This window comes from Ambystoma mexicanum, chromosome 1p (assembly GCF_040938575.1).
Source record: "Ambystoma mexicanum isolate Mex_15411 chromosome 1p, UKY_AmexF1_1, whole genome shotgun sequence".
NCBI classification, from domain to species: domain Eukaryota; kingdom Metazoa; phylum Chordata; class Amphibia; order Caudata; family Ambystomatidae; genus Ambystoma; species Ambystoma mexicanum.
This window is the reverse complement of record NC_090921.1, coordinates 373,844,528-373,858,379: the sequence shown is the minus strand read 5'-3', so window position 1 is coordinate 373,858,379 and position 13,852 is coordinate 373,844,528. Positions and strand designations below refer to the sequence as shown.

The following is a 13,852-nucleotide window of genomic DNA, read 5'->3' as shown; positions in this document are numbered from 1 at the left end:
AATGGTATCACACAGGTCTCTCAATCTTGACTCCGAGTCAATCAATTCCTCTGGCACATTTCTAGTACCAAATTTTACCCCAAAAAGGAGAAATGTCCTCCTCTGAGACACTTTCGTCCTCAGATATCCAGGACATGGACTTAAAGTCTGGTTTAGGTAAAGGTGTATACCATTTTTCCTGTTCAGGAATTTGTCCCGAGAGAATCAAAGGATTCCTCAAAATCGTAAAAAAAGTAGCCGATTTCTCCTTCTGCATCAGCGTCGAGTTAGTCGGCGTTGATGGCGTCAACAAACTCGTCTAGTGCTTCGACGATTTATGCTTTTTAGCAATTACCGGGGAATCCCTAATCTCAAGAAGCCTTCGACATTTTAACATTGGTTCGAGATCGTCGAGTTTCCTCCTGAATACTGGACTTCGCCTTAGTAGTTTGACTCTCCTGTGTCGTCCAAGGGAGCGACCGGGGTCTGGCTCTTTCGAGGTTTCTTTGAGGGGGTCGGTCCCGCATTCTCAGAGACCATCATTTGTTTTTTTTAATTCTTCCCATTTTCTTGGGGAATCCGACATAGCCGGACATCTTACCAATTCAGTAAATGAGTCAGACGAAGAGGAAGGAGATTTGTGTCTCCTTTTGATCTTCTTTGAAGATGACGAACGCCTCGATCTACTATGTGATCGGTATCTCTTTGAATGTTTACGCCGATCCGAATCTCTCGATTCGACTGACTTCTTATGTCAGAAGAGGTCTTTGAAGCGGCCTTGGGAGCTTCCCGCCCCACCGGCAGTTTACCTTTTCTCTCACAAACAGCTTTCTCCGTCATCAACTGACAGGAGCCACAGTCGCCGGTCCGATGGTCCGAACCCAGGTACCAAAGCCAAATGCGGTGGGGGTCAGTGATCAACATTTTAGAGCCACATTCGACACATTTTTTTACTTCCCGTCTTGGGAGTTTAAGGGGTAGAACACTACATTTTCTTGAAGAAAATTCAAAGCGGGCCGTTAACACGAGAGCAAAGCAATTGGAAAAATGAAACTGAAGCCAACGGGTGCAGCACAAGCTACTTATACTGATGGTGACGTTGACGCGGTATGGCACGCTATGCAGAGAATTTTTTTTTTTCCCGAAGAAGCGAATCTGGCGAGACACAACCCATTAGAAATAAGGATTGGGATTGAGAAGGCCAGCAACTAAGTCTCTGTACCGGTGTCGTTGGAATGAATTCAGTAACTGATGCAAAGATGAGAATGTAGATCCATTCCAATGTGGCACACCTATAGTGCTTTCTTTCATGTTACATTTAGCCAATCTTGGGCTACAGATTTCAACGATAAAAGGTTACTTGACTGCGCTGTCCATTTTCAACCGCTCCTCGGAAGAGGTTTCCTACTTCAAAATTCCATTGATCATCCAACTCCTGAAAGGGCTCACTAATGTGTACCCTCCAGTTCCTTTCCATGTCCCAACTTGGGATTTAAATCTTGTACTTAAGTTTCTTACTTGTGTACTTTTTGAGCCTCTGCATTCCCGCCCCTTAAGGTTTCTAACATTAAAAACTGTCTTTGTGGCCTTAACTTCAGCCCACAGGGTTAGTGAGTTGCAGGCTCCCTCATGCAAACCTCTGTATACTATTTTTCACAAGGACAAGTTAAACCACCTTACTTAACCAAAAGTAGTTTGACTTTCAGTTGTCACAAAAAAAAAAAAATCAAACTACCAATGTTCTACCCTCCTCATTTGGGCAAAGAAGAGGTTTCATACACTGGACCCAAAAAGGGTCGTCGGTTTTTAAATATCAAGAATGTCAAAATTGCATCAGGATGACCAACGTTTTGTGCGTTATACTGGCCATAAATTGGGATTAGCAGTGACAAAACAGACCATATCCCGCTGGATCATTTTGGCTATAGTGGAGTGCTACTGTCAGGACTCAGGGCTGGCAAAGACGAGGAGTGTCTAGATATGCCTCTTAAGCTGGGAAGGTCTAGAAACTATAATTCCCAGCATTCTCTGGGTCTGCGTGTAGTTCAACACGCGCGCGCTTGGCCAGCTGCCTGGGATTAAGAACAGCATATTAACTGGCAACGGCAGCATGCAGGTGTGGCTTATTCTGATTCAGCGTGGAGGCAGGCAGGCCGCGTGCAGCGAGGAACGATGGAGAGCAGGACTGCATGAACTACAGACGGTCGCATTTCGGAAGGAGCAGATGAGTGCAGATAAGGATCACGGCTTTACGGTCATTGTCTGGGAAGTCCCGTGGGGCTACCCAGACCAAAGATAAGTACGGGGAAATGCACAGTGATTGCTTACATTGTTGGGAGTGATTTACAGCGGGTCGCATTTCGTCTGGGAAGTCCCGAGGGGCTCCCAGACATAAGTAGCGGCGAACGTTTTTGGAATGTTGTGCTGAGAAAACACAGTGTATACACTCATGTACTGCTGCATCGGGAAATCCATGGTGTTCGCTCATTTACGGTTGTGTTGGGCAAACCCAGTGTGTATCAAGCAATAGTGAATCTGCATCTTTAATGGGTCTCTATGAGTAATGAACTATTTACTGACAAAAGACTCAATATGATACAAGGACATTACGTTTATCAAGTTCACCAAATCTTCACTGGTGCAGTAAACTAGTGTAGGAGGGAAATCATTTATGTTATATGTTGCTTTGCTGCCCGAAGGGCCATCTGTCTTGTTTATCATGATGGGAAGTTCTCCTAATGTTTGTTTTCATCATGTTGCTTGCTTATGTGTTTTCTTGTGAACCAACATGGGTTAGTACACGTAGTAAGGTGTACTAGGTAGGAAGTTAGGTTATATACGTGGTCAGTGTTACATGCTGGACAGAGTAGGGTTCTTTCCCAGTGTTTCCCCTGTCCCATCCAAAGTAGGAGTTCCTTACCCTTTTTCCGGTGTTCCTAAATTCCCCATCCTATCCACAACCTCTCCTTAACCCCTCTTCCCCGCCATTGGCTGCCACGTGGCGACCTGTTTTATATATCAGGTGTCTGTGCCAACCACAGTGGGAGGGTCGAGTTCATTCGGCTTCCGTGGTTCGGGGGAGAGTGTCGATCTCTCTTCCTTTCCTGTAAAGTGTGATTGTGACAGCTACAGATTGCCCGGCAAAGACCCGCCGCATGGGCTTCGAGCCCATTCCACAAGGGGTATGGCTACTTCCGCGCCTCTGAAGAGGGGAGTCCCTGTAGCGGATATTTGTTCAGCCGCTACATAGGCATCAATGCATACCTTCATTAAGCATTACTGCTTAGATGCCTCTTCTTCCCATGAAGGATTATTTGCCAAGGCGGTACTACATTCCATCCATGATGAATATAATTAGTACTCCCACCTCTAAAAATGTCCACTGCTATGGAAGTCTATCATAAAATGAGAAATACGTGGGAGGACACAATCCATTTGAAGAACAAGTTACTTACCAACTGTAACGTTCTTTCAACTCGATGCTCCTCCCACATATTCCTCATCGACACTCCCCTCCTAACCTGCAGTACAGTTTGCATTATTTACACTTCTCTCTCACGAAGAGTTTTCAGTCATGAAGCACGCCTGGGTGTTCCTCGAAAAAACAGAACTGAAGCCAACGAGCTACTTATACTGATGGTGACGTTGATGCGGTATGGAGCCCGTTGAGGGACAGACGCCAAGACCTCATGCACAGCGTCCTCTGGCGAGAAATTTTTTGTGCCGAAGCAGTGAGGTTGGCGAGATACGAATATCATAAGATGAGGAATACGTGGGAGGACACAATCCATTCTAAACGAGAAGTCTCCCTAACAGTTGCCACTGGCCCAGAGGGTTGAGGCACAGACAAGGGTCTTCTTGAGGTTAGTCTGTTAGGTAGGATTGTAGGCAGTACCCTTTGGGTGCACTACAATAACATTGACCTCCTGGCAATAGGTAACCCAATCTTTGGTATACGCCTGAACTGCACAGGTTGGTAGTGCGGCTGAGCAGCCAGGCGTACCTCAAGAGGGGTCAATGTGAGCAGTAATGTTGTGACACAGTTTCACAGTAGCAGTTATTCAAATAAACACTTGCACTCAAGTTTTCTAGATAAAAATTATTAATTTATTTCACAGTTATATAAGCCTTCTTCAAAAGGGAGCAATATATGTAACATATATAATACATTTCAAAACACTTTCTCTAAATCAGATGATACCCATTGGTGATGGCACACACACAGTTTCTACACCCTCAGGTGACTTAAATAGCTAGGACACTGAGGACATTGATTTATCACTGGTACATTTAGAGCAATTCTGAGTTTGGTGTAAAAGATAGACGACCAGAATAAAACAAAGGTTAATAATTCACAAACCGGTAAGTACTTTTAAAAACCTTCCAATGTCAAATAAGTTTAACACTTTGCTGGGGGGAAAGGCCAAAGCACAAAGTCAAAGGTAAAGATAAGTCTCTCAGGGAGCCAGGACAGCCAATGTTAATTGCACAATATCAAGGGGAGCTGAAGATCCTCTTTGCAGGTAGGTAAAAAGTCTTGCACAATGTTTTTAGAAATGTTTGTACATAATAGAACACTTGAAGGGCCACAAGCTAAGGGGCAAAGCTATAGCAACTCTGCCAGGTAACCAAGACTGGTCTCAACTGAGAGCAAGTAAGGCTACACAACAAGAGCTAAGTTCACTTAGACTTCACAGTACCTCTGGTTAGGTTAGAAGAAATGGTTCCAGCTGGCTTCTATTCCTGTGCAGCTCTGCAGATCCTGTTTCTTAGCCTCAGTAGTGGGGACAAGAGGGAGGACGTCTAGGGACTCCTGCTCTGCAATGGGAAGATCAACGGCAGCAATAGGCAAACGTCAATTCAGCGGTCCTTCGGTGTTTAAGCTCTGTGCGTCTGACGGCAAATAGCAACACTGCAGATCTCCGATACCACTCTGAACTTTCCTTGCATCTGGGGTCCAGCACTCTTGAGGTGGCTCAGGCTTTGTCAGTCCTGCTTCAGGGAAGTCCGGAGGATCTTCCTGGTGCTCGGGTCCGACTTAAAAGCAACGCACACAATCTGATGTTTCTCTCCCTGGCAGTTCGGTTCCAGCAGCAGCAGCAGCGGAAGTACAGCCAACTCCGAGAGGATGTCTAGGCAGGCTTACTTTGGAGCGGATTGATCCCACCGACTCAAGGGGAGAAGTCGTCCTGGCAGGGCTTCTCTAGTCCAGGCGAATTCGTCGGAGCTTCAGCACAGCAGCAGGGCTTCACCAGGCAAACCAATGGTCCAGGAGATGCAGTAGGCGTCTCTTCAAAGTTCTTCTTCGGATTCCTTCGTCCAGTGGTCGACTGCCTTCCAGGCTAAAAAGGCTTGTCCTTTATGTAGGTTTCTCCCGTTCATTCCAGCCTAGCTGTCAATCACACAACAGGGTGGTTGTCCTTGCCAGACAGCCAGCTGGCCAATCACCTTTGGGTGCATTCCTGTAACCAAGGGGATTAAGCACAAGGAGTTTCGGGCACCTCCCTCACTCCCTGCTCCTGCCAGACATACTGGAGCCAGAGGCGGGCTTCACTCGTGAATCCCGCCAAAGACAAAAACGAACAAAGGGACCAAACCTGGTTTGGCACGCAGAGTACACGTCAAGAAGGACCATTCCAACAAGAAATGGCGAAAAAAGAAAACCAGGGCCATTTTGGCAAAGCAGGCACTCATTGATGCCTTACTGTGGCAGCGAACGCAGCCCGCTGTAAAAACACATAAGGGTAGTAAAAAGTAAACCACTGCCACCACCCATTAATTGAAGAAAGGGTAGCATAAAATGTTACATGAGAAACTAGACAAAAGGGGATACTAAGTAACCCCTCCAGCATCCTATTGTAAGATAGTGTGCGCTGGGTCTAAAAAGTTACAAAATGGAGGTAAAGTCAATTTCACTTCACTGCTTGTGGAAACAGTAGTTTCACCAAGAGAAGGTATTTAAACCTGTGGGAAATCTGAGGCTTCTCTGTGCCACTGCACTGAAGGTGCTGTGTGCCACAATGTAAAGATGATGCCCTATGGAGTTTGTCAGACTTCAAAGTCAAAGGAAACTCAGGGTCAAAAAAAAAAAAAAAAAAATAACAAAAATCACAAAAAAATACATGAGTGAAAAAAGGCCCACTCCCTCCAGGTTAGAAATTAAAATTCCTGAAGTCCAGCAAAAGAGCTGGGGGTCTCTAAGGTAGAAGGGAATAGGCATATTTCTGAGAATTCTCCGTAACAGTCATATGAGTGGGGCTTCACTGGAGTTGTTGCTGTTATATGCAGGGATTGTCAATGGGTTGTTCTTCCTCGTAGAGGACTTGGTTCCAACAGCGATCTAAAGAATGGATGCAGTTCTTTTATCGAAGATCTGGACTAAACGTTTGCCCACGGAAGGATTCTAATTATTTGCACCATTCAAACGGACTGTCTATCCAATCATTGATAGCCGCTGGCCACTGCATCTTCCCAGCAACAGACATTCTGGCACCTAGCTGTCTACTGGGACATACAGTCCCAGCCCCACATCCAGGCTCACACACAAACCACCTCTTTTCCCCCACTAATGCATCAGCTTTCCCCGGGAAAGGTCATTCCATAGATGGCATTTCATGACCTGAGAAGGCATGAAAAAGGCCAAAGAATGAGCAGAAACCTCCTGGAACGGCCATTTTAGGGTCCTAGCCAGCTTTAATAGCCCATTGCAGTAAATGTAAGAGTAAAAATTATTTAAAAAAGGGTAGCAAAATGTTCACTGCACCAGCTCATCCCAGGCACATAGTAAAAGTAAGCAGAAAAGCAATTATAGAAAAAGTTAAAGAAACAAAGTATCCTAACTGCACTTGGCGGTTTGGTGTGTGTAATTGTAACAATACAAGAAATTCACAAAGAGAGAGACTCTCTCAGTACGTATATAGTGTTATGGATAGTTATAGGAATTAGCAAAAAGGCTGTATAAATAAAGACAAAGGCTTTACTGACCTCCACAAACTCAAGATTGCAGTCTAAACAAAACAAAAAGAAAGGGCGTCCGATAGAATTCCATGGGAGGAAACAAGCAAAATGAAAAAGAACTTTCCCAACAGTAGGGATCAGTGCTACGAGCGGAAAAGTGGTGTTGGAAAGCACTCCAATATTACTGTTCTATATAAAGAGGTGTTTTAAAAAAGGTAAAACATGCAACTTTTAATTTGCATGAATGACTTGGTTCAAAGACGTTTGGAATACAAAACAATTTAAGAGTTTCAATTGAAAAAAAATAAATCTACTCACACACGGAATGGTCATTACTTACTTACTCCAAGGTAACAAAATCGTGTAAGTGCCAACTTAATAAAATAGAGTACAACACCCCTACTTCAAGTTCTGGCCACATAGATATACACACAAAAAAACATGTTTCAAGATCTCCTGCACAGGCAGTGCGAAGAGTCCAAGATTGAGAACTGCTTGGTACTGGTGGGGGTTAAAAACAACGAAAACCAAAGTAAACACAAACTCAATAAAGCAAACCCGAAGACAAAACCATTAGACAACATCCAACAATCAATCACTAAATCTGTTTCTGTGGGACAGACATCGCCAATGTAAAAAAACGTGTTTGAAAAGTTGGAGAGCTGTTGTACAGCTTAATTTACAACTTCAAAGAAACTAAAAACATCCCCAGCGCCTGAGCATAGCTGATTAAGTGCACCTTTTTATCTGCATTTTGAGCTGCTGCAGTGCATGAGACAGTCCCGTTACCTTCTGGGGGAAACCTCCTATGCGAATGGAGGAAGTGGACCGGACATAGCGATAAAGAAATGCATGAGAAACTGTTAGAGTAGAATTCCTTTTTGGGTGCAATTCTCTCAACCTGTGAGTCCCACCCCAGCACTTTTTGTTGAACTTGTTTGATTTTTTTTTTTTTATCAGACTGTGCCGAGTGAGTGGGACCCTTTTCCACACTCACCAAGGCTTTTACTCTGCATTTGGGAACCTCCTTTCTCTCTTTTTGATACCACCTTTTGGAGTTATGCTTCCCTCTAACTTTATGGCATCTGTAATGTCTTATTTTGTAGAATCAGCACACCCCACCTTATGTGGAGTGCTCAGGGGACACAATGTATCCCTTTTTCCACTTATCCTCTAACTTTATAGTTAAAGTGGCAAGTTATCCGAGTGGCTCGTGGTAGTGGATATGGTTCTACCAAATTTTGTGCATTTTTGTTGCAGGCTGTCTTCACAACAGGAAACACAGATTACACTGTTCCCTTAAAATGGTTGCAGTACTTTTTTCTCACCATCTCTTGATGGCTTGTCCTTTGAGACCTACCTAGCTGGGTTGGAGTGGTCTCGACCCTTGGAGAGCACACCAAAGCTCGGTGTGCCTGAAATTACAGGGAGTGGGGGTGGGGGTGGGCAAAACTCCCCTGGTCTTTGTTCCACAGTGTGCCTGCTTGAAACCAGTTACAACTGGGAGCTGGCTGTCCTCCTGGACAGCCTACCCCCCAGATCTGCATGAGAGGTGTGTGGTAAGATTGGTGGGCTTAGCAAGTTCTTCACCATAAAAGGCAAGGGTCTTGGTACTAAACCACAGAGTTGACCACTGGACTGAATATCCGATGCAGAAGACAACTCCTGGAGCCACTTCCAGCAACCCCCAGTGCCAGCTGATCAACCACTGCATCCAGACATCTACTTCTGGACTACAGTGAAGACCAGAAAAGGACTTCTGCCCCTGTACTGGTGGGGTCAACCAGTCCCAAGAGAAACTTCAATTTGAGCCATATCTGGAAGAGCTGCGATCCCCATGGCCTGCAATTCACAAATACCCAGGGTCCTGTGCCATTTTGCAGTGCAACGTCTGCTGAAGGTGAGTTTCATCTGTAACTTGGCAGTCATCCTTCTGAACCTCCAGTGACTGGAGCTCACTCCTGAAAGTCCCCTCAACTGAGACGAGGACTGAGAAACTGTGCGAACTCCACTGCACGATAACCGGTCTGCATCCAGAGCCTGTGAAGGGCTCCAACACATTTGTGCCGCAGAAATCCACTCCGAGGTGTCCGACTATTCGCAAGCATCCAATTGCTCCCTTCAAAGTACCACCTTCATCCTTCCAGGTCAAGAAAACCTGAACCGGGGACAACTGTCGGCTCACCTAGTAGCCCAATCTACTGCAGCAACTTCTCTACTGCAAAGGCACTGTGTAAAGCCTGGGCACTTACCTTGGTCTTGCAGTGTTATTTAGTGCACAGAGAGAGCTGCAGCTAAGCTGTTACTTGCACCCCGCAGGGCACACTAATTCCCCTTTGGGCCTAGCTTTTTAAAACTATTGGACTTGCCTACAAACAATAAGACTTCTTCACAGAAATGTGCTCTACCTACTACTCATCTGCCTCCTTCCTCCTTTCCCTTGGTCACAGGACCCCCAGTGCCCCATTGACTGTGTGTAGGACCTTGTATAGGTTGGACCTTTGAAGCCTGGTCAAGCAGGGGTTAATTTAAGTTACCAGAGTGTTCTAAAAATGTGCTCAACGCTTACAAGAGGTTTAAACATTGCTCTTATCCTATTGTGATTTAAAGGATACAGCCTTTTATTCTACTGTTATTTGATTGTGATTTTGCTGTGAATAGTACTTAACTTGCTTAACAGGTTTAACCTTACTGTATATATAATACAAATGTTATTTTTATATAAACTAGTGTGTCAGTGTTTCTTTGAACCTCCTTGTATGCTCGGAGTCCTGTGTGCTGAGTGCCAATCTACCTCCTCCCGCCTAGAATAAGCCTGGCTGCTCAGCCATTGCTACCAAACCTTTTGGGTAGTTCAGGCCAAATCTAACAACTGGAAACCTGTACATCTAAGAGGAGTCTTTTCCAAGGTGGACTCTTGTAAAACTCCAACAGAAACGATCACAACAATAAAGCAATTGGGTAGCTATAAATATAGTGTGAGCTTTTCACCTGAGCATCCAGAGTCAAAGCGCAGACAAATCATCATTTAGGTCATTCTGCACACGAGAAAAACATTTCCCATATTGATGGTGAACCATCTATACGTTCATTTTTTGAGAGGAGCAAATCTAGAGCGTCTTAACATTGGCTTCGCAACAGGTAAAATACACAGATTCACCTCTTGTCACCTTAATATTAGGTATTCCTACTAAATGAACAGTACTCCTTTCCATCAAGTAAAGAACTGTGAAGTCAACCTTGCAAGATATAGCGATGTCTTCAGTGGTCACGCCAACCACTGATCCATCTTAAAAGGACCAGAGGATTCTTCTATATTTTAATTTCCTATTCTGTTCCTGACAAGCAAGCGTGGGGAGTTTTACTGGGAACTCATGTACAACATCTTCCCGGCCAATACATATTTCAGAGGGGTGGGAGAAAGCAATAGAGACCAGATAGCATGTACGTAAGACACAGGAAAATGCACCTCGTGTTTTCTCCATCTCCATGCAGCGCAGCTGGTGCTCCCAAGTTCCAAGGTCGTTGTCCACCTCCTCATCACTGTCGTACTCAAACTGCTGTTCTGCAATGACCTTCTCCCACATCATCTGCATTTCCTGCATAGCCCGCTTGTGCTTCATGATCATGTCGTACATCTGCTGCATCTACGGCACCAGGAAGTTAAACAAGGAACAAAGTAATTATATAAAAAGGTATTAGAAAGGTAACCAAGAGTTCTGGCAGAACGTGGCTCAGAACACAGATCTGAGCATCCAACAGTCTGCAGCTTCACAGTCCTTGGTAGGAAGATCGTCTGCAATGAAATCACAGCCCACCCCCCACACACACGGGCGCAACCCCCCACACACAGGCGTGCGCGCACCCCCCAAACAAACGTGCACCCCCTCCCAAACACGCACACAAACCCCCCAAAACGCACACACACAAACCCCCCCAAAACGCACACACACAAACCCCCCCAAAACGCACACACCCACCCCCACCCCCAAAACGCACACACCCACCCCCAAAACGCACACACACCCACCCCCAAAACGCACACACACCCACCCCCAAAACGCACACACTCACACCCACCCTCAAAACACACACACTCACCGCGCGCACCCCCCCAAAAAAACACCCCCCCAAAAACACACACACACACACCACCACCAAACACACACACCAAACACACACATGCCCAATCTCTAGGCCACATCTTTTGGGAAGTGGGAAATACACAGTAAGTTATACTCCATCACTTCAAAGGTTTTAATTTTGGAACCAACACCACTCCAAACATTATCAGATTTCCCCAGCGCAGAGTTACTTCCCCTCTTCCCAATATTATAAAACAGCACATACACCTACATCCTACACAACCTTTTTCCCTTTCTTTTTTTATAGATGGCCGATCCCACTCCATGGCCTTTCTCTCATCTGGACTTCAGACTGAAGAACATTATGCTCTACAGTCTTCCCCATTGCTACATACCAGACAGCTTCAATCCCCTCATTTCAGGTTTCTGAACCAGAAAGAATGGTACAAAGATTAATCATCTTCTCACCTCTTTCTCCATCTCTCAACCTACCCTTTTGATTTTCCCAATGAAATTCTCTGTTATCCCAAGTTCACAAAGGCCCATATAAAGAATTCCCTGATGCTGGAATACTAGGTGTCCTAAACACTTCACAAGACACGATGCAGACACTGTGGCACCAGTGCCTTACACACTAACGAATGCACACGGTTCCCATAGAGGGTCACAAATACTGCTCACCGGAAGGATGGGAAACCAAATTTTGTTTACTTCCCCAAGTACCACAAACCAAGAGCAAACACCTTTAGTCTCTTGATTCAGAGGTGGTTTTCGTTAGGCATTTAACTGAAAAGCCATGGCAGAAAGTACATTTTCAATGCAAGGTGTGCATATTCATTCTACAGAGGCCAAAGCTACATTTAGACTGATCTAACTTTTTCCCTCAATTACAACATTTTGATTACACTTGAAACCAAACCATGTCACAAATATATGTTTGATTAACTTGCCCCTGAAAGGAATCCTTCTAATGATAAAGATATGAAAAGTGATTCACTAGCTGTCATTCACCATGCTTACCTCTTGCTGTTCCTTCACCTGCTTCTTTTGTGCTTCAGACAGCTCAGTCACACCCACCAGTCCATGTGGCTTTCCCTTGGCATAGCCTAGACCCTCTAGGGCTTGAACTGAAATGCAAAAGGAGACCACAGTTATCGATTTGAATACAGTGGAAAAAGCTCCCTAGATTAAAATTTCTAAATACGAGAGTGGGAAGTTTGTGTAAGAAAAATACTGACTACGGTAATCATGAAAGAAATACGCACAAATATAACAAAAGAGTACCTTCATTTCCGATTTGTCAGGAGCCTATGCAACATCCCGTACTATTTAACAAAAGCAAGGGAATGAGTGAGGTGGTCTAAGAATGTTTTAAGAAACAAGTCTCAATTTAGTGATTGTTAATGGTGTTGAAAGATCTGGACCATATGATCTAAAAATGTTAACCACGAATTTTCGGACGCTCCCTGGAGTCACAAGAAAGTATGGGGTAAGGAGTAAAGAGGAAATGGAGGTGGGAGTCATTTTTTAGCAAAGTATGATGTAAGAATATTAAAGTACTTCCATTAACTTTTAATGTAGATATTTGGATGTTCACCATTACTTAGCAGTCTGGGGTGTCAACCATTCTCAGAAATGTGCCAATTCCTCTCTACCTTAGAAACCCCCAACACCTTTGCCGGATTTTGATGACTCATTTTTTTACCTAGAGAGATCGAGACCCTTTTTCCCCACTCTCATGTATTTTTGATACGACTTGAGCACTGTTTCTTTTGGTTGTGAAATCTGACAAACTCCATAGGCATCGTCTTTTACATTGTACCACAAAAGACCTTCAATGAAGTGGCACAGGGAAGTCTTTCAGATTTCCCAAATGTTTAAATACCTTCACTTGGATAAACTACTGTTTCCAAGAACAGTGAAGTGAAATTGAATTTACTTACATTGTGCCTTTCTAGACCCAACACACACTATCTTACAATAGGGTGCTGGAGGGATTACTTTGTATACTTTGTCTAGTTTCTCATGTAACATTTTTATGTTACCGTTACCTCGATGAATGGCTGGTGGCAGTGGTTTACTTTTAACTACAGTGGTGTGCTTTTAGCGCGGGCTTTGTTCGCAGCTGCAGTAAAGCACCCAAGGGTGCCATTTTTGTCAAAATGGCCCGTCTTCTTTTTTCACCATTTCTTTTTGGAAATGTCCTTCTTGAGATTTACTCTGCGTGCCAAAACCAGGTTTGGTCCCTTTTGTCTTTGGCCAGATTCATGATTGGGATCCTGCACCCTGGCAGGGGCAGGAAGTGAGGGAGGTGCCATAAACTCCCTATGCTTAATCCCCTTGGTTACAGGAATGCACCCAAAGGGGATTGGCCGGCTGGCTGTCCGGCAAGGACAGCCGCCCTGATGTGCGATTGACAGCTAGTCTGGAATGAATGGGAGAAACCTGCATAAAAAAGGCGAGGCTTTTTGGCTTGGAAGGCAGAGTTGACCACTGGACGAAGGAATCCAAAGTCGAGCTTGGAAGAGACGCTCCCTGAAACTCCTGGACCGTTGGTTTGACCGGTGAAGGTCTGATGCTGTGCTGAAGCTCCGAATTCGCCTCGACTAGAGAAGCCCTGCAAGGACGACTTCTCCCCTTGAGTTGGTGGGACCAATCAACTCCAAAGTAAGCCACCTGGACATCCTCTCGAAGCTGGTTGTATTTCCACTGCAGTTGCTGCTGGAACCGAAGAGCCAGGGAGCGGGACACCAGATTGTGTGTGTAGCTTTTAAGTTGGTCAAGAGCTCCAGGAAGATCCTCCAGACTCCCAGGAAGCAGGACTGACCGAG

At 44.9% G+C, this 13,852-nt stretch overlaps 1 protein-coding gene across 2 annotated transcripts in view; it reads right to left on the bottom strand.

Annotated features, from left to right (window-relative positions):
• Positions 1–13,852, bottom strand: part of SUGP1 (SURP and G-patch domain containing 1) — a 786,467-nt gene that overhangs the window by 166,963 nt on the left and 605,652 nt on the right. For both annotated transcript variants that reach the window (XM_069649115.1, XM_069649114.1), the window contains exons 10-11: positions 12,042–12,148; positions 10,406–10,583 (exon numbers count right to left, since the gene is read on the bottom strand). In XM_069649115.1, the coding sequence (XP_069505216.1) occupies positions 10,406–10,583; positions 12,042–12,148 (285 nt within the window). The remainder of the gene's footprint in view (positions 1–10,405; positions 10,584–12,041; positions 12,149–13,852) is intronic.